General features: G+C 30.1%; 3 protein-coding genes and 1 pseudogene across 8 annotated transcripts; 3 read left to right on the forward strand and 1 right to left on the reverse strand.

The window, feature by feature from the left end:
• Nucleotides 1–11462: 11462 nt before the first annotated feature.
• On the forward strand, nucleotides 11463–13631 carry LOC105429622 (uncharacterized). Its single transcript, XM_011642730.3, has 3 exons — nucleotides 11463–12584; nucleotides 12883–13000; nucleotides 13123–13631. The coding sequence occupies exons 1-3, from the start codon at nucleotides 12291–12293 to the stop codon at nucleotides 13473–13475; spliced, it is 765 nt and encodes a 254-aa protein (XP_011641032.3). The 5' UTR covers nucleotides 11463–12290; the 3' UTR covers nucleotides 13476–13631.
• Nucleotides 13632–14115: 484 nt separating this feature from the next.
• Nucleotides 14116–15525, forward strand: LOC105433541 (uncharacterized). 2 transcript variants are annotated; one of them, XM_089075716.1, is made up of 5 exons: nucleotides 14116–14411; nucleotides 14552–14709; nucleotides 14818–14997; nucleotides 15075–15092; nucleotides 15202–15525. In XM_089075716.1, the coding sequence occupies exons 1-5, from the start codon at nucleotides 14323–14325 to the stop codon at nucleotides 15372–15374; spliced, it is 618 nt and encodes a 205-aa protein (XP_088931842.1). In that variant the 5' UTR covers nucleotides 14116–14322; the 3' UTR covers nucleotides 15375–15525. The 2 variants fall into 2 exon arrangements, with proteins under 2 accessions (XP_088931842.1, XP_088931843.1); XM_089075717.1 differs by lacking the exon at nucleotides 15075–15092 and having other exon boundaries at nucleotides 14117–14411.
• Nucleotides 15076–21093, reverse strand: Uvrag (UV-resistance associated gene). Of its 4 annotated transcripts, none has more exons than XM_089075711.1 (10): nucleotides 21000–21093; nucleotides 20301–20441; nucleotides 20013–20217; nucleotides 19278–19865; nucleotides 19028–19200; nucleotides 18714–18940; nucleotides 18471–18641; nucleotides 17427–18404; nucleotides 17275–17344; nucleotides 15076–17194 (listed from the first exon to the last, which is right to left on the reverse strand). In XM_089075711.1, exons 2-10 carry the CDS (start codon nucleotides 20403–20405, stop codon nucleotides 17000–17002), a joined length of 2712 nt encoding a protein of 903 aa, XP_088931837.1. In that variant the 5' UTR covers nucleotides 20406–20441; nucleotides 21000–21093; the 3' UTR covers nucleotides 15076–16999. The 4 variants fall into 4 exon arrangements, with proteins under 4 accessions (XP_088931837.1, XP_088931836.1, XP_088931835.1 ...); XM_089075710.1 differs by having other exon boundaries at nucleotides 20869–21056; XM_089075709.1 differs by having other exon boundaries at nucleotides 20524–21056.
• Nucleotides 21094–21339: 246 nt separating this feature from the next.
• LOC148936902 (uncharacterized) lies at nucleotides 21340–23069 on the forward strand (annotated as a pseudogene). Its single transcript, XR_016138938.1, has 2 exons — nucleotides 21340–21624; nucleotides 21937–23069. The product of XR_016138938.1 is annotated as an uncharacterized LOC148936902 (transcript).
• Nucleotides 23070–23370: the final 301 nt, after the last annotated feature.

A 23370-nucleotide genomic window follows, 5' to 3' on the forward strand; every position in this document is an offset into this window, starting at 1 on the left:
AATCGTCCATCCGTTTCATCCATATCAGCAATAATACTTCAAGTCAAGTTAAATCGACAATTATCATCATAGTGATAATATTTGATAACGATTATATTTATTATAATAAATTTATTATTATAAATTGTCATTTTAAACAACATTAATAATTTGAAGTTAAATAAAAATTGATAATCTGGAAAAAGTAATTAAAATACAATAAATAGAATTTCTGATAATATAATATAATAGATGATATTATGCATAATATAAATGGACAACGATGGATAACGATATAAATTTTTCTCACATTATAATACATAGGAGTTAATATGAAATATAACACAATACGAGTTTTCTAGAACCATGTGAATTTCGTCGATTTTACATGCTTAGCATGCTTACGATTCACACAAAACGCGCCAACATAGTCATATGAGTCGCGATAGCTGGCAAAAATCCACAAGAGTGGTCCTAGTAAATGCACTGAAAATAAAATTTATTTAATGTATTTAATGTAAAATATATTAATTCAAACATGATGGTATCACATTAACATGCATTAGTAATTTTGACATATTGTCTATTAATTCAAAATAAATTATTTTTAGGACAAAATATATTTTTCGTTCATTTCGATATTTTCAGCAGAATTTGTCTTCGATAAAGTCAGATAAAACGTTTCATCAGATAAAGAAACCATTGTCTCGATATAAAATTGTTTAATTAACTATATTCGCTCTATAAACTATTTTGTTGAAAGTTTGACGAAAAATTCTTTAATTAACCGTTAAATAGCCGTTCAAGCTATTGATGGAAACACTTTATCAAAAAAATTTAATAAATCATTTAAGAATAAAATTGTCGAGAATCATCAAAATATGATATAATGTAGATATTAAAAAAAAATATATGTTTTACAGAATATCTATTATGAATTTTAACAATTTATTTATTTATTCATTAAAATATTAAAAGAGAAGAGAGAAGACAAATATAATTCACAAATCTTTTTATATTTTGATTACGCTGGTAAATTAGTTATATAAAATTTTAAATAAAACATTTTAGTAGTAATTATATCAATGATAGGAGTAATAATATTAATAATATAATTACTTATAATTCTTTTAAGGTTTGTTATATTTGTAAATATTCCAAAGAAATTCAAAGGATTTTAAAATGTTATAACAGTTTAATTCTAAACTTTGCTTTGCATCATAATTTATACATTTATTTTCCGGCAACAATGATCGACAGATTTTCGCACTTGAGCGAAATTAGAAATAGGAAACTCGTCAATTGGCCGTATAAATGGTTTCGCAGCGGCCGATGGATTATCGAACGTGTCTGTCTGTCTGTCTGTCTGTCTGACGTATCCAAGACGGACCGGGGAAATCCCTGACGCGAGAGTAAAACGATTTTTAAATATATACGTAGCTTTACTCCCGATCACTGTCCGTCCTGTCCGTCCACTGATTGCCGATCACGTTTCGTTACAGAAATGGCATGGAGCGCGCGCGCGCGCGCGCGCGCGCGCGCGTGTGTGTGTGTGTGTGTGTGTGTGTGTGTGTACAATCTAGATTGTAGGCCGTTTTGAGGTAGCATTAAGTTACAATCATATTTTTCCTTGTTCTTTTTATATGTTTTTTGTTGTATGTTTTTTACATACAACAAAATGATGATGCGGATAAATAATTTCAATTCACAAATAACATTGCCAATAATGTATGTGCATATATTTATTTATTGATAATCGGTCTATATCACAAATTTGGATTTGTATTACTACATAAGCAGTAAAACAATCGTACAAAAGCGCAATCGTAAATTATTAAATAAAAATCATGTATCCCGTATTGATTCATAATCAAGTACGAGATCGATGCAATTTACTTGGAAAATGTTGTAAAGCTTTAACAATAAAATATATATTAACACTTTCTTATTTTTCAAATTTATTTACCATTTATATGTTTAAAATTAAATTAAAACATTTTTGTTCTTTTTAGAAACGATTTATTAAAGAATGAACGGTAAATGTGTGTAACAATTGCAGTTCCAACCACTTGCTTATAATATAATATAAATATTAATAATAAGCTCATCAGTATATTGTATATATGTATATATTATTAAGTTCATGACTTATATAGTTTGATTTATTTGCTTGATGTAAAAAATGAAGAAAAAAAGAGATGATAATTCGCATCGGCTTTCACAAAATATGTCATTGATATTTTTAATTGCGAGAAAGAAGTGTGAGACTTTATTCTTCCTTATTTTCATCTTTGCGGTTATTTGCGTAATTTATACATTTCAGGATAAAGAGGACAAGAAGGAGAAAGGGGGAACACATGTATTAAACATGATTCCAAACACTCGATCAGCCACTGACTTGCTATGCTATGTAATACACTATTGAGAATACTCTGTAATATTGAGGATACTTACAATCACAATCAATATTACAGAAATATTAGAAATATATTTGAAAAATATTAAATTTTTGACAAAATTTTTGACACAATATTTTTATGCTGACACTTAAAAAAATGATTAATATATAACGTATATAAAACACACACAGCATAAATGACGTAATTTTCTCTCTTTACAAAAATAAAACAAAAATTACTTTTACATGCAAATATTTATAATATATATTCTAAAGAAACATTTTATGTACAGTGAAATATTTAGAGACAGAAACAAATACAAAATTTAAATCTCGAATATTCTCTAACAATAATTCGTTAAGAAATAATATTATTTTTATCTTGTTATCTACTTTTTCGGAAAGTAGATAATGTAGCTGTATGTAGTTACGTCATTTCTGCTATAAACATTTACATTACATTAAGTAAAGATTCGTTAAATAAAGAAGGAGCGCAAAAGAGAATCACATTTACGAAGTAAGATTTTACAGTCAAGCCGGAAACCGAATCGTAAATTTTATTCGTTATAAAGTCAAAATGCCTGAAGTCTGAAATTGATAACTTACATGATCGTTCAACAATTATGTCATAGATCTTGCTGTTACACGTGCCTCCAAACTTATCTAAACGGTATAATAAATTGAATACTTTACAGTCGCATCTGGTTGATGGAGGAAAATCAATGTCATGCAAAATATGCCTGCGCGCAAAACATGATCGGCTTTATTCTACGATTCTCGTATGTAAGTGCCAAAGAATGGATTTGCGAGGAGTTTCTTTTCAACTTCTCGAATCTCTTCATGCAACGAACAGCGATACATTATTCTCCTTCACTCTTGCGTGGAAATTCAGAAATGCTCCTTAGTACTATAAGGAGCATTATACTGTAGCATTCAACGTACGCTTCAACGAGAAGCACCTTTGTCGAACATCTATTTAATCCTTTCAGATCTAGTAGTACCTGTATAAGAATCTTTAAAAAAAAATCATATCTTCGATAAATATTAAACTATTCAGCTCAACTAGGATTTGTTTTAAAGGAAATTGTTTAAACTTTAATTGAAAAATATTGTGATAAATGCAATCATAAGATTTAAAAAATTATTTATGTAGAAAAATAAAGTAAAGTTCTTGAACTAACACCGATCCGATAAAATTTGACTTTTTTTTACAATACAAATATGAATCACAATAATCATTTCCAATGATTTTTGCTTGTTGAACACGATGTTGTCAAAATTTGGCTATCACTTTACAATTTTGAGACAAATGACATCAAAGAGGCAACAATTTTGAGAACTTTTGTAATGTTGTAGTACTTTTGTAATGTAGTATTGTAGTATTATAAATATTTTTTTCTACAGTTATTAATAGCCACATGAAAGTATCAAGTTTTAGTTTTAAAATGCATTTATTTTGATGCATTTATAATTGATGCATTTATAATTTTTCGTTTTCGAGATATAGCAATTTGAAAATAATTTTTTTTCCATATACACTATTAATATACAATACACATATACATATACACTAATATACACTATTCAACAAAATTTGATCTTTTCTTTCATAAGTGATTGTTATTATGAGTGTCATTTTCGATGTAATTTTGCCTGCTGAGCACTAATCCGCTGTCCAAATTTATCTATCACGTTATATTTTTGAGAAAAACGATTTTGAGGATTTATTTTTGACGTCATGTACATTCCTCTATAACGAACAATTATATTGCAATTTGATGCTATTTTATTTTTAGATCGATAATTTTTATGTTTCGACATTATTTTTTTCGTGTTTAGTAATCCAAAAAAATCTCATTGTAAACAATTTCATTTCATAATTTGATAATATTTTATGTCATAAATCCGTCATTTTGAATTTTTATATTTTCTTCTCACTTTTGTATTCAACGGTCCCTCTAAGCTTTTAAAAATAACAAAACAATTTATGTCCCATTTTTCAAAAAAATTCAACGGTGAAACGGTTAAAGAGAATTGCGTGTCTTTCGATGTATATGAGAGACGAGAAAATAAAACCTTTCGATTTGAGAAGCTACCCCGAAGAAACTTCTCGGTTCCTTTGTGCTCCTTCCGGCCGAACATAAATTTATTGTCGCTCCTTACCAATAACGTGGTGGTACTTGTCAACAAATTGCGCGGTGCTTTGAATTCCCATGAGTGCCGCGTCGATGTTGGTGTACCAGTTGAATGCGGTATATCGTGATTCCGGTTGCACGTAATTGATACCTGGCATCTGCGCGAGTCGGATAATTTTACGACGGATATCTTCCTAATTGGCAGTGATCGTTCTACGATCGTCGTAAACGAGTTCAACGATAAAAACAGTAAACGCGAGAACGGTCGTCGCGACGCGTTAGACGACGTCTGACTAAACGCCGGCCCGAATCACTTTTATTATTGGCTTCACATTTCGGCGAGCGACTTCGAAACTTGCCTTCGCTGGAGCGTTTATCTCACTCGCGAATCTCGCGTATCTCGTCGTTCACTGTGCAGATGAATCACTCTGATTTTCTCCAATCTAGGCTGAGTCAGAAAATGCACACTTGTTTCCATGGAGAAAGAACATCGATTCCATCGTTCGCGTACCGCGTCTTCAATCACGTTTTCTCACTTGTAGCATCACGATATACGCGTGGAGCGATAATGCAACGATGACTTGCGTCACGTGTGACTCGTACGACTACTTGTCGTCCGTCATTTACCACTCGTATCGAACCGGAGAAACGAAACGAAAACGGAAACGTTGGCATATAACGAGAGTCGTAAAACAAGAGGTGAAGAGTAGAATAATATACAAGTATGAATGCCCACTGTGAAATGTCCTGAGATTAATCAGAATCTAATTGACGTCGAGAGAGAGAGAGAGAGAGAGAGAGAGAGAGAGAGAGAGAGAATGGGAGAGAGGAGGAAAGGGAGAATTGCTACTTTTAGGCAATATTATCTTCGTTCATAAAAAAGTGAAATAGTTGAGAAACGAATGTGCTTCACAAACGTTACATAATCTCTGAACAATCAATTAATCAACGTTTAATTAGCTTTGATAAATTGAACTCAATGTTAGTGGGATATTTTTAAATTTATTAAATTTATTAAATTTATTAAAATATCAAAATTGTTTATTATATTTTTAATTAAATTATAAATCAACTTTATGTTTTCCAAAGGATATTAACATTTGGTAATACAGCAATCGTTAAATCGCGTCTACTATGTTAGGTTAACAAAAATATAATGTTTGATATAAAATATATATGTAGGTTATTTATAGAACACCGATTAGAAATTAGTGTTTATTAATGAGCAGAATGTGATGCGATAGAAAAAGTTGTGGTTATAACTTCAAGATGTTCAAGATAATCTAACATTCGAATTTAGTCTGACACGTGAATCTGCTTTGAAAAAAATCATCCTCGTGCGTGCCGTGTCGAAGAAATAACCCGATACAACGAATTTGGCATTTTGCCGGATAAATGTATCGTAGACCATAGACGGATGTTTCTTTCTTTATCGTCAATCAGCGTTCGATGCTATCGATCATTCCGTCATTTTCTCGCCATCCATACGGTCACGTGATCAACATAATGTTCATTTCAATTTCAGGCACATACGATCGCATTAACGCTTCGGGGTTCTCCAGAATGAATATTACTCTACGACACTATGAAAATTGAAAAAAATTTGTTTGAACTCCGGTTCACCTGTGGCACAATCATTTAAGAATTATCAAAGATGATTTCAGCTGATAAAATAAATTATCACTTGATTTAAATCAATCGCGGCACATGTTGTTTGACTAACGTGACTTGAAACAACCTCTATGTCATTAAATATTCCGAGAAATCTCCTTAAATATCTATTTCTCATTCTTTTGATATCGATAGTCTTGACATTTGACTATAAAACTACGCGCTCTCTTCTTACTGTTTGTTGCTGACGGCGAATGACACAGTAGTTACCACGAGCGCGATCCACGATCAACTACCACCGCTGCAGAAAAGAACGAGTGAGTGAGTCGGAGAGAGATAGGGAAGAGAGAGAGAGAGAGAGAGAGAGAGAGAGAGAGAGAGAGAGAGAGAGAGTGTGTGTGAGTGAACGGTTGGTCCGATGAGCATTGGCAAAGCCTCGCGTCGCGTTGGAACTCCCGGTGCTTATTTTAAAACCACTGTCCTTCCAATTTGTGAGCGACCGTCCCTTCTACAGTCGATGCACAGTCGCGCTCCGACCTATGTATACCTATGTATCGTAATCTTTCATAACAGCGATTGTGTGCTGGATAATGCGTAATCGAGTAGCTCTTTTGATAGATGTGTTGATAATTTACCGCGTGATCGCTTATTAATTGATCTCTGACAATAATCGTGTAGACATGATTTACGTTACTTTATGAGAAAGATGCCAATAAAGAAAAGTTTATAAATTTCTTATTCCGTTAGTGATTTTTCTTAGCATTTTAAATTAAATAAATATGCTTTATAACAAATTGATGTGATGATTTTATAAAAATAGAAATATCTCATTTCTTATTCTTTCCATTATCTCACACACACACACACACACACACACACACACACACACACAAAGGTACAATACGTAATTTAATGGTTTATCTGTTTATCCTACGTATATATATATATATATATATATATATATATATATATATATATATATATATTAATTTTATGATTCTCTCTTTGTCTCTCTTTCAAACTTGCTAATTAATTTAATAAAAAAACTTAAGCTGATAATATCAAGCTGAATTTCCATGTTAAACAGAAATAACTTAAAATACGGTACGAAAACATTTTATGACAATAATTTGCAGTTTTATATGACATGTTTATCTTTACGTATCTTTTCTATTTCACTTTGCATTAAATTTATTTACACTTGTTTAATATAAATATTAATAATATAAATATTAATAATAAACATGCTCTTTTTGCATTTTGTTATTGTATATTCGTCAAAACGTAATTGTCGAAAAAAGTAAAAGAAACATTTTCAGTTATTTTACACAAAAATTGCCTCGCATAGCAGCGATATTAAGGCGACAATGAGAAAGTAGATGTTCAGAATTTATTTATCGATGCGACATACGGACATCGCGAACAAAGCTGTTCGGCTGACGTTTAATGTGCAACAAAAAGCGCTCTCTTGATCGCAGCTCCTGACATTACGATAATTTTACACTTTGTATTCATACGAATTTTCGTCATTCCGCGAATCGACTGAGGTCTTTCTCTCCACCCTCGTTCCACGGTAAATTATTTTTGCCACATCGTCTCGCAGCAAAAACACGTATCACCACGAAACTTAAAACATACAGCGAGCCTATTGCCCTTATTAACTGAACATTGCATCGTCCATGGAAATGCGAACGCGAGTGTAAATAGGGATAGAATACCTATCCATCTTTACCCCGCGTGTCGCTCGATGTATAACCATCATGTATATAAACATTATTGTGGTGTCGAGTTAAAAACGTTGAGCTGTATATATTTTTGTTTTTGTTAGACATATGTTTTATATTGAATTTTCACATCATATTTTATCTGAAAAATAGATAAACAATATGAATAATTTTATATATATATATATATATATATAAAAATTTAAAATAGATTTAAATAATAAAATAAATAAATGTCATTGTAAAAATCAGCTTCAAATATAAAATTGAATTAAAATTTTAAATAAATGCCTTTGCAATTTCTCTCTCTCTCTTTCTCTCTCTCTCTCTCTCTCTCTCTCTCTCTCTCTCTCTCTCTCTCTCTCTCTCTCTCTCGAACGTTAAACAAGTTTGTGATATTAGAAGTCAATCGCAAGTTAGATCGCAAAAATGATCATTAAAACAAACGATAATAATTACGTATTATAGAGCGATTAAATTTCTATAGTTAGAAAAATTTATTAACTATGGAAAATTAACAAAGATACAAAAAATATTTATTTTTTAAAGTTAGGATTGAGCTAAAGCTCAAGTTTCTACTAATATACGTTAAACTTTTCTGCGACAGAAAAATTCTTTTTGCTTTTCTTTCTTCGTTTCGTTTCAATTTTCAAAAATACTAAGAATTTTATGATTAACACCATATACTGAAAAGAAGAAAGAGACGAGACACAAGAGTGTATACTTATAAATCACTATAACGGCTTTTGGTCAGAGCCGATTACTATCTCGCACTAAATCGCGTGAACACTAATTTGCTTCCAGTCAAAATTTATGATGCAAACGTATATATTGCCCATTTTTGGCTCAAAGACGCTATCTGAGTTTCCTTGTCTCTCTGCGCGAATAAACGAATATTTTGAACCAAAGTGGAAAAAAGGATGATGAAATAAAGCATGATGTAAATCTTGATCACAACGCATTTTCTCATGTATTTCTCTTTTGTTTCATTTTTCATTTTTTTGTCGTCTATTTTTAGTTGAGTCAATTGTTCCTTTATTTCACAATACTCGTGATGCGTGATACCACGTTACGCGTCTGCGTCCATGTTGTGGCCATGAACTCAAGCGTTTTGTTTTTGCAAAATAATGCAATATGATAAAACAATTCTTCATACACAAATTTTTATTAAAGTTGTATTAGAAACAATTTCTAAAAACAAATGATGGAAATCTTGACACTTCTGTTCATCCCCCTGCTAATTGTAAACTACAAGTTAAGAGAGATAATATAAAAAGTTTTTCCTTCATCTGCGATCCATTGATCATTTCGGATCATGTCAAATGTAAATTAGATTTGTACAATAGATTCAGATAGCTCTGTATTTCAGAACCAAAGCAACGATGAAATATTAAGCTATTTAAGCTTATTTAAGCTATTTAAGCTTATTTAGCGGTACAGATTAATACGAATTTTTATTTATCTTTCAAACAAATAGTATGTAATAGTTTGTATAATAAATTATTTGTGTATTTTCTGTGTTTAATAGAATGTTGAATTTGTCTTCGTGTAATTAGTTATACAAGACATCCCAAAAAGGTCGGGATCTCTGAATATTTCGAAAAATATAAGTTATAAGTACAGAAAAGTGTTTTAAATAAAAGTTGTAGAGTTCAAAAAGGTTTATTTATTTTTCATCTTATTAATTTGACCTTGGTGGTGCCGGGTCAGGATCGCATTGATTTTTGTAAATGAGATGACTCAATTGATGTGATAAAGAAAATACATAATTGCTGTCTAAAAAGAATGGAAATTTGCAATAATGCTTTGCAATATCTTATTTGAGAAACAACTACATATTTTCTTTATTCATTCAATCGACACATCTCATTATTCTGTGCATAAAAGTATTAAGATATAGTTGCCAAAAAATGAATATTTTACGAGATCTTTTATATTTCATGTCAAATTGCATCAAATTTTATATCTAATTGCATATCAATATTCAAGCCTCATACTTTAGAAAGTACTTATTAAAAAGATTATTTTATCATAGTTTTGAAGAGGTCTCGAGGTCAGTTACAAAAATGTATAATCAAAAATGGGTTTCCATATTAAAAAAATCGATGTGATCTGATCTTGGCGACGCCACCAATAGCCAAAACAAGATTATTAAATAAATCTTGTTAAACACTACAATTTTTATTCGAAACATTTTTCTGTAAAACTTATATTTTTCGAGATGTTCAAGGGTTCCGACCTTTTTGGGACGTCCTGTATATCATTTTGTTTTATCTAACCAGCTTTACGCCAATTTTTATTATATTAGACAGAATTTGGAAGAATTAAAGGAAAGAAGAATGTAGGAGGGGGATGTGGGAGAAAGAGCAGGAGAAAGAGGATGGAAAGAAGAGAGGAAGGGAGGGAAGGAGGGAGGGAGAGAAAGGGGGAGGAGGAGAGAGATAGAGGGGGGAGGAGAAGAGAGAGAGAGAGAGAGAGGGGGGGGGTATAGAATTTATACAATTATACATATACCAAATACCGCAGATAAATGTCCGTCGGTGCATGACATGGCTTCGTCGCGTCTTGTTTCGTCGATGTTCAGATGACTACGTCACACGATTCTATTCTTGGTAGCGTGGACGCAGTGATATCTTTAGAGTAATCATCAGTACGGTTTCCGAGCTTTCCTTTCTTCAGGGCCGAAAATGTGCTAGTTAACGAGAGAAGGCGAGGCGGAATTGATTTATACTAACTAAATCGGCCACATAGTCACCATATTTTCCGAATATGACAGATCTTAATCTTACCACTTTTCTCATTGTGCTATATTATTAATTTGTCTAAAACGCGAGTAAACGTTTTTTGAGCCAGATCGGGATAAATATCTGATAATATAATATCCTATAGTGAATTTTCGATTCAAATTTAGATACATTCTACAAATCGCAGACTTGTCATTTTTAATTTTAATTTTGTAAAATACAATCTCAGATTTAGCATCAATCAAGTATTACTACATGCAACTTTTATTATCGAACAAACAAATTAAAAATCCAATTTAGAAAGAACAATTTTGTTTCAATTCGCTAAAAGATCATTGAATTTGAAAGAAATTTGTAAATTACATAGAAAATTTACGAAGAAGTAGACTGGTTCACTAATTTATAATGTACTTAATTTATTCATAAAGATGGTTCGAGTTTCATTAAGATTTATTCAAGTAAAAAGATATCTATGTCTTAAAGCTTATTTTTCTCCCCAGGAGGAGGATAATAAAAAGGATTTGAATCGATATAAAAAATATTTGATTATTGAATTATTATAGAATCACTACATTGAGAGTTTGCTCATGTCTAAGTGGCACATAGTTGGTGATATGATTATTTGAATTTATTTTATACAAAAATTTAGCAACCAAGATCCTGCTTGCCGAGAAACCGGCTATGTTACTTGTTGCTGTTGTTTGTTAACATGTACTCGGCTGGTATCAATGTATTGCTTATTTTATTGATTTACATTTTTTTCTTTATTTCATTTATAAACAATCATAGAACAAAATCATAAAATAAATGCGAAATAAAAATGTATAGCTTTACATTATTTACATATGAAAAATATTTTGTATAAATAAAGATCAAATCAATGAATCTCTTTAATCAATTTTTAAGTTCAATATAATTGTCAATATTTATGTATATAATGTGTGATGTTTGATAAATGTATGATCGATTGAGATAGGAGATTTTTCTTTATGAAATAATTACATAAAAAAATTAAAATTTGAAGTTTAGACTAAAATGAATTCAATAATTTTGAAAATAATATAATAAATGTACACGTAATACATAAAATTGATCAATCCGTTATTAATTAGAATATTCATAATACATTAATATTATTCGTAATCATATTAATTATGTATGTACATACATAATTACAACGATTTGTATACAGAAAATAGAAGTGATAGGAGGGACTACAATGTCAGAAGATTGTAAATTTCCATAAATTAAAAATGTAAAAATTTGAAAAGCGTTTCCTTGACAAATCAATAATCAATTATCAATATCAATATGAACCTACATTTATATCAGAGTTAAATAATACCATAAAAATTTTATTTAAAATTGCAGAATTGCAATGGAAAAATGTAAACATGGAAAAATGTAAACATCCTAAAATTCAAATTTATTATGACATCAAATAACGCATAAACTTTTGAAATTGATGTGATGGAAATTATAATGAAATTTTAAAATACTAAATTACCTCTAAAAAATGTGGATGTCAGATTAACAGATAAATGGAGATAATGGAAAACTTTCTATGTATTTAATATCGACATTTGTTCGGTGACAGTTACAAAAAGATCTGCAAAAGCATGGTGGCAATAATGATGGCTTGAGACTTTTAAGACATTTTCGTAAAATTCAAGATTTCTCGTTGTCCAGAAATTAAATCATGAATCAGAAAAATCACTACGTTTCGACCTATCGGAAGCATTATACCTGGCCCTATGTCTCATCTATATGTTATACTGAACCTCCAAGAAAAGCAATTGTTAGTAAAGAATGCGGTTGCATTAATTTGCGACAGATACTTAAAGAATTTCAAGATGGGAAGCTCGAGAAATGTCCCAGTTGGATTCAAATGGACTCTACGAGACTGGAACGATTCCGGGAGCCAAAGATTTACCGCAGGATTGAACGAGTTCCGAAGATAGATGTAACGCGATTCGATCAGCTACCCCCTTGTGTGAGCAAAAATTTATAAAATTTCCTTGAACATATAAATATGTTTATAATTTTAGAATAAGTGGTTTACATCGACATTTTACGAATGTATGTAGCTAATATGCATTTACATTTACACATAGCTTATTATCTTTCGTTATACTTCTTCATAAATTTGTTTCGTATACATGAGAGATAATTAAAAATTGAATATCCACGCACGCACGAACGCACGCACGCACGCACCGCACGCATGCACACATATAAATAAAAAGTATGATAAAAATATTTAAATTAAATTCTATATTTAATTTTTCAAGCTTAAGGAAGATAATTTTGATTTGTTTGGAGTGTTAAAGAAATCACTTCCAAATACAATTGCACGTGTGAATGCTGATCATATGAAAACGACATATCAAGCAGATTATAGTGATCCTGGTATGGTAAAAATATTTGAAACATATTATAAATATTTGAAATAAATTATATTTGCTAATATGTGTTTTTGCGTTATTATTAATATTGTTTTCATCATTTGAAAAAAATTTTATTTTTTTTAGCAGCTGTACGTATGACACAACGTGACGTGGCATTGAAGGTCATCGATACGAAGAGTCAACAGCAACAATGTCGTATGCCAATAAAGATAACCATAGAGGCCGACTGTCCGTCACATTGTCGTCTTCCTTACCCAATATATAATGCAAACTTGAAACACAATCATAAGTACAAGTCAAAACGAGAAAAAAAATGCGAAGATGTCGAGAGAAGACAAATGTCATTTCCATCTTGGAAATCAGAATATCAAGATAGTATTAGTAAAATTGGTCAAGCCATTATTAAAGCCAAATTACATTACACAAAAAAGAAAGCTTTACCAGTTCAATATCAGCGTTGTACTACATCCAATTGAATCAATTGTATCAAAAGATTTGCGGTTAATCGCCAAATACACACACACACACACACACACACACACACACACACACACACACACACACACACACACACACACACACACACACACACACACACACACACACACCACATACCACACACCACACACACCACATACCACACACCACACACACCACATACCACACACCACACCACACACACACACACACACACACACACACACACACACACACACACACACATACACACACACACACCACATACCACACACCACACACACCACATACCACACACCACACCACACACACACACACACACACACACACACACACACACACACACACACACACACACACACACACACACACACACACACATATATATATAATACATATATGCAGTACAATTTTTTATAAACCAATATGGAAAATTAAATAAATTATTTTATAAAATAAAAATTTAATAATAATTAATATTTTATTCGCCTTTTTAACGCATATATTGTTTTGCGAATATTGAAAAAATAAAAGTAAATATATGTTCTAATAGTAGAAAAAGTTAATAGTAGAAAAGAAAAAAGAAAGAGGAAAAAAGGGAAAAATGTATAAGGAGTGCAATGAAATGAGAGACACATAGTTGATTTTTCAAACTCTATTTGCAAAAAATATCAAATATTATGTATACTTCAGATTACATCGCTATATTTTATTCTGATTAAAACATAATGTGATTATGTATATAAAAATATGCAGTAACAAAATTAATCGTCGGAAATTTTTATTAATATAATTCATCAGGATTGTAATTGAGTATATGTAAAATCTTCGAAATCGCTATTACCGATGAATATCGATATTGGGCCGTATCTTTCTAGACCCGATTCGGAGGATTGTAAATGTGATGTTCATGGCTTAAAAGTTAAAAAAGTTAGGTAAATACAAAATGTTTCTAATTGAATGTTTTTTTCTTTCTAATAATCTCAGTTTGAGTAATACGTATAACCCTTTATATATGTGAGTGTGAGTGTCAATGTTTTATTATGCATTGAGACTTTTTCGTTTCGTTTTACAGATATAAGCAGTTAGTTGACAAGAAATGTCGACTTCCTGACGACGATCTGATAAAAGTCAATCATGAAAGGACAAATCTCACATCATTCATGTTAGACAATGATTGCGATGTAGAAGAGATAATGAAGAGTGTTTATCAAACAGATTATAAGAAGAAAGGTAAATAATATTCTTTAATAATATTGACGAAGGAATTTGAATGAAAATCTGCATTACCCTTTCTTTATTATCTCATCTGTTATTCGTTATATCAAATTATATTTCTAGGTTGGCTTGTCACACAATACAAATTATTAATGGCAGCAATGGATTCACCAATTGGGCTATCTATTATGCCGACAATCGATTTAAAAGATGCTTATAAAGATCTGACCAGATTTAGATACTTAACTATAGAAAATTTAAAGACTCCCTTTAAAACAATAAATGTCTTGAATGATAAGCAAGGTAAGCACAAATAGTAAAGACTATCCATACGTCGACTATATAAACAAGAGACCGCTGAAAGAATTCAAACATTACAGATTATACTTATAGTAAAGGTATTTTATTATATATTACATTATATAATATGAATAATTATAACTGATTATCAATAACACATAATAATAAATTTTAATAATAATTGTTATAATTATAAATTGGAAACAGAAACTTGTTCTTTTTGGGACGAATCGTTCAAAGAATGCTCCGAATATATGAATACTATCAGCAAGATGGGTTTAGCTAATATAAAAAATCAGCAACAATATTTAGAACCTCTCTCTGTGTTCAGAAAATCTGATGATTTCACTTTTCTTACTAAACATAATATACAGAAATAGATATGAATTCAATATGTATTGCAAAAAAAGAAACAACAAATCGCGTAAATATAGAATTATCTTTTTATAAAATAAATTAACAAAGCCTATTAAGAAAAAGAGAAAAATGTAGTAGAAAGAGCAAATGGTAATATCTATCTATATATATATATATATATAATAAAAAATATAAAAAAAGCTGTACATTTACAATAAAATTGGTATAAAAATCATAAATTATATTGTATAATATAAATTAACATAGAAAAAGAAATATTTTAGACTGCTTTTCCAAAAAATTAAATTAAATATTTATTACGAAACAAAGTAATATGTAAAGGTAATGGTAATATGTAAAGGTATATGTAATTATTTAATAGAGTATAAAAATATACAAGGAGTTTTAGTTCTTCTCTTTTTTAGATAATTCTTTTTATTTATCACATTGCATAGTCCGTTCAAGTTCCACAAAGAAATCATCTGCTTTCTCAAATTGTTCTTTTCACATTTATCTAATTAGAGATTATTATAGATTGACTACTTGATCTTTTAAGCGATTATGCGGTTTGGTCCTCATATATAAATTTATGATTAATATTTCTAATGGTAAAAATAGAATCAATTATATATTGATGCATTCTGATTGCTTGTATTATATTAGAAATGAACTAAACATTAGTTAATTATTTGAAATAAGTACAGTGAAAAAATTTAGTATACATTATATATATGTGTGTGTGTGTGTGTGTGTGTGTGTGTGTGTGTGTGTGTGTGTGTGTGTGTGTGTGCGCGCGCGCGCGCGCGCGCGCGCGTATGTGTACAAACTTTATGTATTACATATTATGTCAATTTAATGTCTTCCTAGAGAACAATAATAATATAAATTTTGTAAGATACATAAGATTGTAACTTAATGATTGCATTAATATATATATATATATATATATATATATCTCACTGCCAAATTATGAAAATATTGACTTATAACGATTAATTATAATTAAATATTCAACTAAAGTTTTAAGTGCATGATACAAATATTTAAAGTGATATAACTATTAACATATGTATAAGACGTATTATTATACAAAAATTATCAATTTTCCAAGATCTTTATACATAATATTATTATATTATTATATCAAATAATCATATCAACAATAATAATTCTTGATGTATGCATTTGCATAAATGCAAAAAAACAAAAGAAATTATATATGTATATATATATATATATATATATATATATATATATATATAATAAAATAATAGGCATAACTAACTTTTTTACTTTGCTTGCATTGTAAATAATTTAGCTTATATTTGTGGAATACATAATTGCCACATTTGCACTAAGTAACAATTTGTTACAAATATTTTATAATTTTGAATAAATAAAAAAACAATAAATATTTTTGTAACATCTTATGATATCAATTAAAATTTCAATTTTAAATAAAATTTAAAAAATATATCAACAATTTTATACATACACACACACACACACGCGCGCGCGCGCGCGCGCGCGCACACACACACACACACACGTATGTATGTATGTATGTAATTGTAATATAAACTGGACATGCTCGAAAATTTTGATACTTGTACATATTATCAGACAGAGCTTATGATATAGGCAGATATTAAAATCGTGGTTTCATAACTTTGAAACTAGTTGTCTTATTAGCTAAAGCTTCAGTACGCGCGCACACGTTTTCTGAGCTGCGTCTAATGATATCTATATATTCACTCGATGCCTGAATGTCACATTGCATTTTTGCTTCATCATATGAACAGCAGTCTGATTGTGATGTACTTAGAATTAATTTCGGATCAACCTAGGTATAAAGTAAACGTTTTAGTTTATCATATTATTAGAAATGTACAAAGGACAATTAATTAGTATACAAAAATTTACCTTTGGTTTGTTTCTTACAATATCCTGAGACCAGTTCTCAGCATGTTGAAGATAATCTGATTTATTCTCTCTGTAAAAGAAGTTGTCTTATTTATATAATATATAAAATATTAAAAACTAATTAAGTTGTATAATTACTTCTATTTATGTACCTAGATTCAGAACTATATTTCTGTCGTAATGAAATCGTATTTTTTGTATATTTTTCTGTATAACTGCAAATGGAATTTGTTCTTTGTTTTTGTTTGGATTCTTCGAAAGTGCATGCATCATCCAAAGATGAGCACGATTTAGCAAAACGTTCTCTATTATAGATGGTTTCCATAAATGGATCTCGTTCGTAAACATGTTTGTTATTTTGTTCACTGATAATTACATTATTTATGTTATAATTTTGCGAAACATTGTCTTTGGAATTATGTTCTTTATTGTGTTCACCATTTCTTAGCGCGCTGTCTATCACATCCTTGATATTTCTCAAACTTTCATCGATTGAAAATAAATTATCGTCGACTTTTTCTCTTCTAACATGGTTACCGTTTGAACTCTCATCTACATCGTTCTGGCTATTACCAAGAGCCATTTCGCAACTACTTATAGAATTAGAGCTTCTGTCTCGAGCATTCACGGAACTTTCCAAGCTATCCGCGACATTCCTCACTTTAGAAACTGATACAGGTATCATAATCTCGATGTTGCTTTCAATAACGATCTTATCACTAATTTCGAAATCATCTTTATCCTTAAGAGTTATGTTATCAATATTGTTCAGAATGGCACTGTTTAATGTTTCGTTACTACTATTACTTGATCTATCTTTAACCAGCATCAAAGTCTTATTGTCGATAGCACTCTCTTCTGATTTACAAATTCGCTTTGATTGTCTACCCAGCACAAGTGATTGCATAGGTTTGTCTAAACCTTGATCCAAAGAAGATCCAAGAGATGATTTTATATTCTTTAATTGACTCATTGACCGAGAAGAACGATGGCATTTTTCAAAAATAATTTTTTGCAGTGATGATGTGAGAGATGAATTCTGTTTACCATTACCACCTTCAGTATCCAAAGATGAGGTAGAAAATGTTCGTTTTGAATCATCGAGACTATATGAAATAACATTCAAGATTCTAGTTACAATAAAAATAAATATGCAGATAGTAATTAATGAATTAATGTGATATGTATATACATACTGTGTCTGATTGGGCTTAATATTAATTAGCGTAGCGAGATTTGGCAATGTTGCTCTTAAATCAATGGTTGGAAGGCCGCAATACCATCGAAGTTGTGCTATGTTTTTGTTTAATAGGTACACAGCATAATGAAATTGCAGTTTATCTTTGCTTCGAGCAAACAATGGAAATCTAAAAATAATATGCTACCGATATTACATTGAATAAAGCTAAATTAAAAGGATAATTGCTAATTATTCTTACTGTCTGTCATTATCAGGTAAACTATCTGTGATATGGTCTATAACTTTACTGCGTGAGCCGTAATGTATAATGGGATATCTGGTTGGTACATTTAAAAAATTTGCAATCATTTGTGTTGTATGTGCAACGAAACCTAATGCCACAGCTACTTGTGTGTCATTCGACAATTCTAATTCTTCACTATCTGGCAAATAAACATCATTTATTCTAAATTTTCCGGCACTATCCTACAAAATAAAAAAAGTATTATTCGATGTCAACATATTCTGCTATAAATATATTTTATACTTGTTTTTTTTCTTTATGAGATATACCTGTTTAATTGGATATATCAAATATAATTCTGAGATTAATTGTCGTCGTCTCTGTGCAAGTTGATTACTCATTTGCAAATATGTTTCCCTTGTATCAATATGATTTTGTCGCCATTCATTCAATCTTTCTATGTCTTTATTTAGTTGTCTATACCTTTCCATCAAATCGGAGCCTAAGAATAAATATAAATAGAAAATAAACTTTTTTATCTAGAATATTTGTGTATATAACATGCACATGTATATTGACCATGATCTTGATTTTCTTCTAGAATATTGGTATGTAATTGGTTCAGTACACGAATTTCTCCCATTTTTCGCGCTCTTTCTTGCTCCAGCAATTTTGTTCTAAATTTAGCTATTTCTAGCTCTTTACGTATTCTTATAATTTCCAACTTTTTTTCCCTATTGATTCTTCGTGGTTGCAATAGTCTATTCAAAGTTGACTGTGGGTACTTTGGAGTGTGAAAATCATCACCCGAAGCAATACGTATTCTGAGTGATTGTACAGATTCCGTTTGTTGCTTTAGTGCCTGCATTTTGCTCCTTAAACTGCTAAGCTTATTTACTGTATAACTATTCTTGACTTCAGATGTACTTATAGACATATAAAGATAACGCTTCAAATCTGGGGCTATCATAAAACAGTATGGAGGAGTAAAATATCCACCATTAAAATGGAATATTAAAGAATTTTCTTTTAGAATGGTTTCTAAATTAATTGGGAGCTTAGGACCAATATATGCCAATCCTGTGAATGATATTCCCCATGTGAAGAGAGTTACATCAGCTGTTCTATCATATGGTATTGAGCGTTTCCAGACTCTTAAGATAATCTCTGTTTAAAAAAATATAATTATTTTTAAATTTCTAGTAATTTCTAATTACATAAATTCAAAATAAGACATATTGAGAATATAAATTGACACATATACTTATACCAAGAAACATAACATTTATTGTACTAACAGATAATAATGCTCACCACTGGCTGTTGAATAACCTGTGGCATACAGGATTGGTACTTCGAGACTAGACCATCTTGGATTAGCATTGTCAATTGGTTCACTCGTATATAACGGAGACGACATACTTGATCTATGTAATGTGTAATAAAACCAACATATTTCTCCATTTATATTGGCTTTTAGATTATGGCCTATTATTTGTATTAAACTTCTGAGTCGTAACTGAAAATTTTAAACCCATATCAAGCGCTATTGCTTAAACATATCATAATCATTCCTAACAATAACATTTAGTCATGGCTCACCTGTTGTGTGGCAAGATGAAGCCAGGTTTTATACCGTGGGGCAATCCTTGGTTGAAGAGTTAAATCTAAATCTTTAACAAGATTTTGCGATTCGGATAACTCCATCGTGTAACTTCATAGTACTGCGATAGTATTATTTAACTGAGAAGAGAATCACGTTTCAATGTGAGGCGATATCGATTAATATAAATGATATATACATAACAAATAATTATAGTTTGACGTTCGCACAAAGGTTATGCCGATTTTTTGCATTATATAACAAATAAATTCGTATTCAGCGATTGATAAATTATTCACGCATTAATCACGGAGACTGGTTTATCATTTTATGTCGTGATTCAAGTCATTCGATCACGCGTATATATATATATATATATATATATATATATATATATATATATAATCTGCAGTCTGCAATCTGCAATCGACAATAGGCGATAACATTTGACAACTCCTTGCAGTTCTGCAGTTCTCTGCAGTTTTCTGCAGTTCTCTGCAATCAGCAACTCTCTAATCAAGTTTGATCGAACAAATGATCAATATTGATAGAAAGAAAATACTCTACAAATCATATCGCATTATTAAATCTTCCTGATTTAAAATTTTTTCTTCATCAGCTTTAAATTGCATCTATTCTATTTTCTTTAAAGAATTCTATTTTCGTTAATTTATATTCTATATTTCTTTAACTGCCACCTGCTATCAACTTCGACTGCTCTTGGATGCCTTCAATCCGCCCTCCATTTCCTTAGATCTGTTCTATAATGCGTCGTATGTCGGTATCGTGGATCGTGGGCCGTAAAACGGGCCAATCACAGATGAATATGGAGAGAATACTTGATTATGATTGGCCTATTCTTATGTATCGACATCGACACACGATTGTAGAACAAGCTTTAGGCCGGGAGCACACATTTCTGCATAAAGCAGCGTTTACAATGAGATTTTGATCTATCCTTAAGGCCTGTTCTATAATGTGTCTGTGTCAGTGTCGTGTAGAGACACTGGGTGTTTACGATACCCAAGTTCGAGTTAGGCTGGTGTCCCATGGCGCGGAAAGGCTACAGCGGAATGCGCGAACCAATTACAGCAAAAGAACGAACAGAATGAACGAGTTTTCTTTTGGTTCTTTCGCTGTGATTGGTTTGCGCGTTCTATTCCGTTGTGGATTTCCGCGCCATGGGACACCAGCCTTAGTTTCACTAAGATCGAAAAATATGATAGATACAACTACCTAATATCTTCATGTTTCATGACAACTCAACTCAATGCTGCTCTTGAATTCTTATTAGTTGAGTTGAGTTGAGTTACTTCCAGACCGGTAAGCGAAGTAAATGTATTTCATCCGCATAAAAAATTTTTATATTGCGTCATTTTGTATTACGATTATATCTCAAATTATAACGATTTTTGTTTTGGTCCATTTGCATATCACGTCTAAATACAAAAATAAAAGAAGAAAAGATTTAGTTAATCCATTAACAAGCAAATCTCAATAGATTTTGTGACAAATGTCTATTATAGATAAATCTATAGATAAAAACAAATAATGTCGATATATATATGTCTTTTTAATAAATATAATTATATATAAGTTATCTTTTTAAATAATAAATAATATTTTTAAATATAGTTAATTACAAAGTTTCAATGGAGATGCTATGATAAAAATACTGTTAGCAGAAATGCATACACACGCAGAATCTTTTACTACCCCATTGAATAAACAAGTCTGGAAAAATATTGCTGCATCTATCAACAGTTATGGATATAATTTGACTGCAGATAATTGTTATATAAAATGGACTGGTATGAAGAAAAAATATAAAACAATTAAAGACATGAAAAATCGAACTGGTGCAGCAAAACTTGGGAATATTTCGATATTATTGATGACGTGTTGGAAAAAAATTCTGCAATTGCACCGTTGTTCATTACATCAAATATACTTGATTTTATAATAAATAAACATGTTTTATTCATCTGATGAAGAAAATGAAAAAGAAAATGAATTAAATGTCGAATCAACCAATTTTGAAGAACAGAGATATAAGAAGAAGAAAATCGAAAACAAGAGTCTGAATGAAAGCATTAATAGAACAAAAAGAAAGACATTATTAAGAAAAGTGTGCGCAAAAAGAACGATTTTTATCTTTATTAGAAAAACATTTCAAGATATAAAACAGGAAAGAATAGAAAAATATTTTTAAATATAATATAATTTTTATCACATATTTTGTATTCTTTAATACGAGAATTTATTTTCTTAATATAACTAAAAATTGATTTCATCAATATCTAAAATATAACATATTTATACTTCTTATATTTTCGTATGTTAACATTTCACTTTATATGTTCCCTTTCCCATGTTTGAAAATATGTGATACTAAAATTATATTATTAGTATTGTTATATATTATTAGATTGTGTTTAAAAGTATTATATTTAAAAGCAAGTTTATTTATTTTTTATTATAACAAAATGTTTTAAGTTTTAGTAGGCAAATCTAATTATATTGTATGAATTACAAACATCTGTTGTAGTTAACAAGATAAAGTCATTGTTATTCATACTCACTCATAAGTTCCTATAAAAATGTGCATTTTAGAATATTAAAATATATTAAGCATATAACTAACTGTTGTACTTAATAACATTGATATTTTTGTTTTTGAAATAGTTTTGAGTTTATTTTAAAGTTATATATATTACGTTATATGTTTTAAAGTTATATGTAATAAATGTTTTGAATATGATTATACATATATGTGTTATTGGCTTTTTTATCATTAGCCTGATGCCATATCTCTTATCCTTCAAAATCACATAAAAAATAATATTTATTATCAAATATATTATAATTTTCCTAAATAAAAGTTTATAATTATTTTATATAAATTTTGTTTTGTGAAAATATCTTATGATCTTATATTATTTCTATAATTAAATTATATATTTATTTAACTCTTTTAGTATTATAACAAGCATATATACAGGATATACGTCGAGTATGCACATAGCACTAATCATTTTGAATAGGAAAGTATACATACGTAGATACATA

This window comes from Pogonomyrmex barbatus, unplaced genomic scaffold, assembly GCF_055798465.1.
Source record: "Pogonomyrmex barbatus isolate J1 unplaced genomic scaffold, ASM5579846v1 scaffold19, whole genome shotgun sequence".
In the NCBI taxonomy this organism is placed as follows: Eukaryota; Metazoa; Arthropoda; class Insecta; order Hymenoptera; family Formicidae; genus Pogonomyrmex; species Pogonomyrmex barbatus.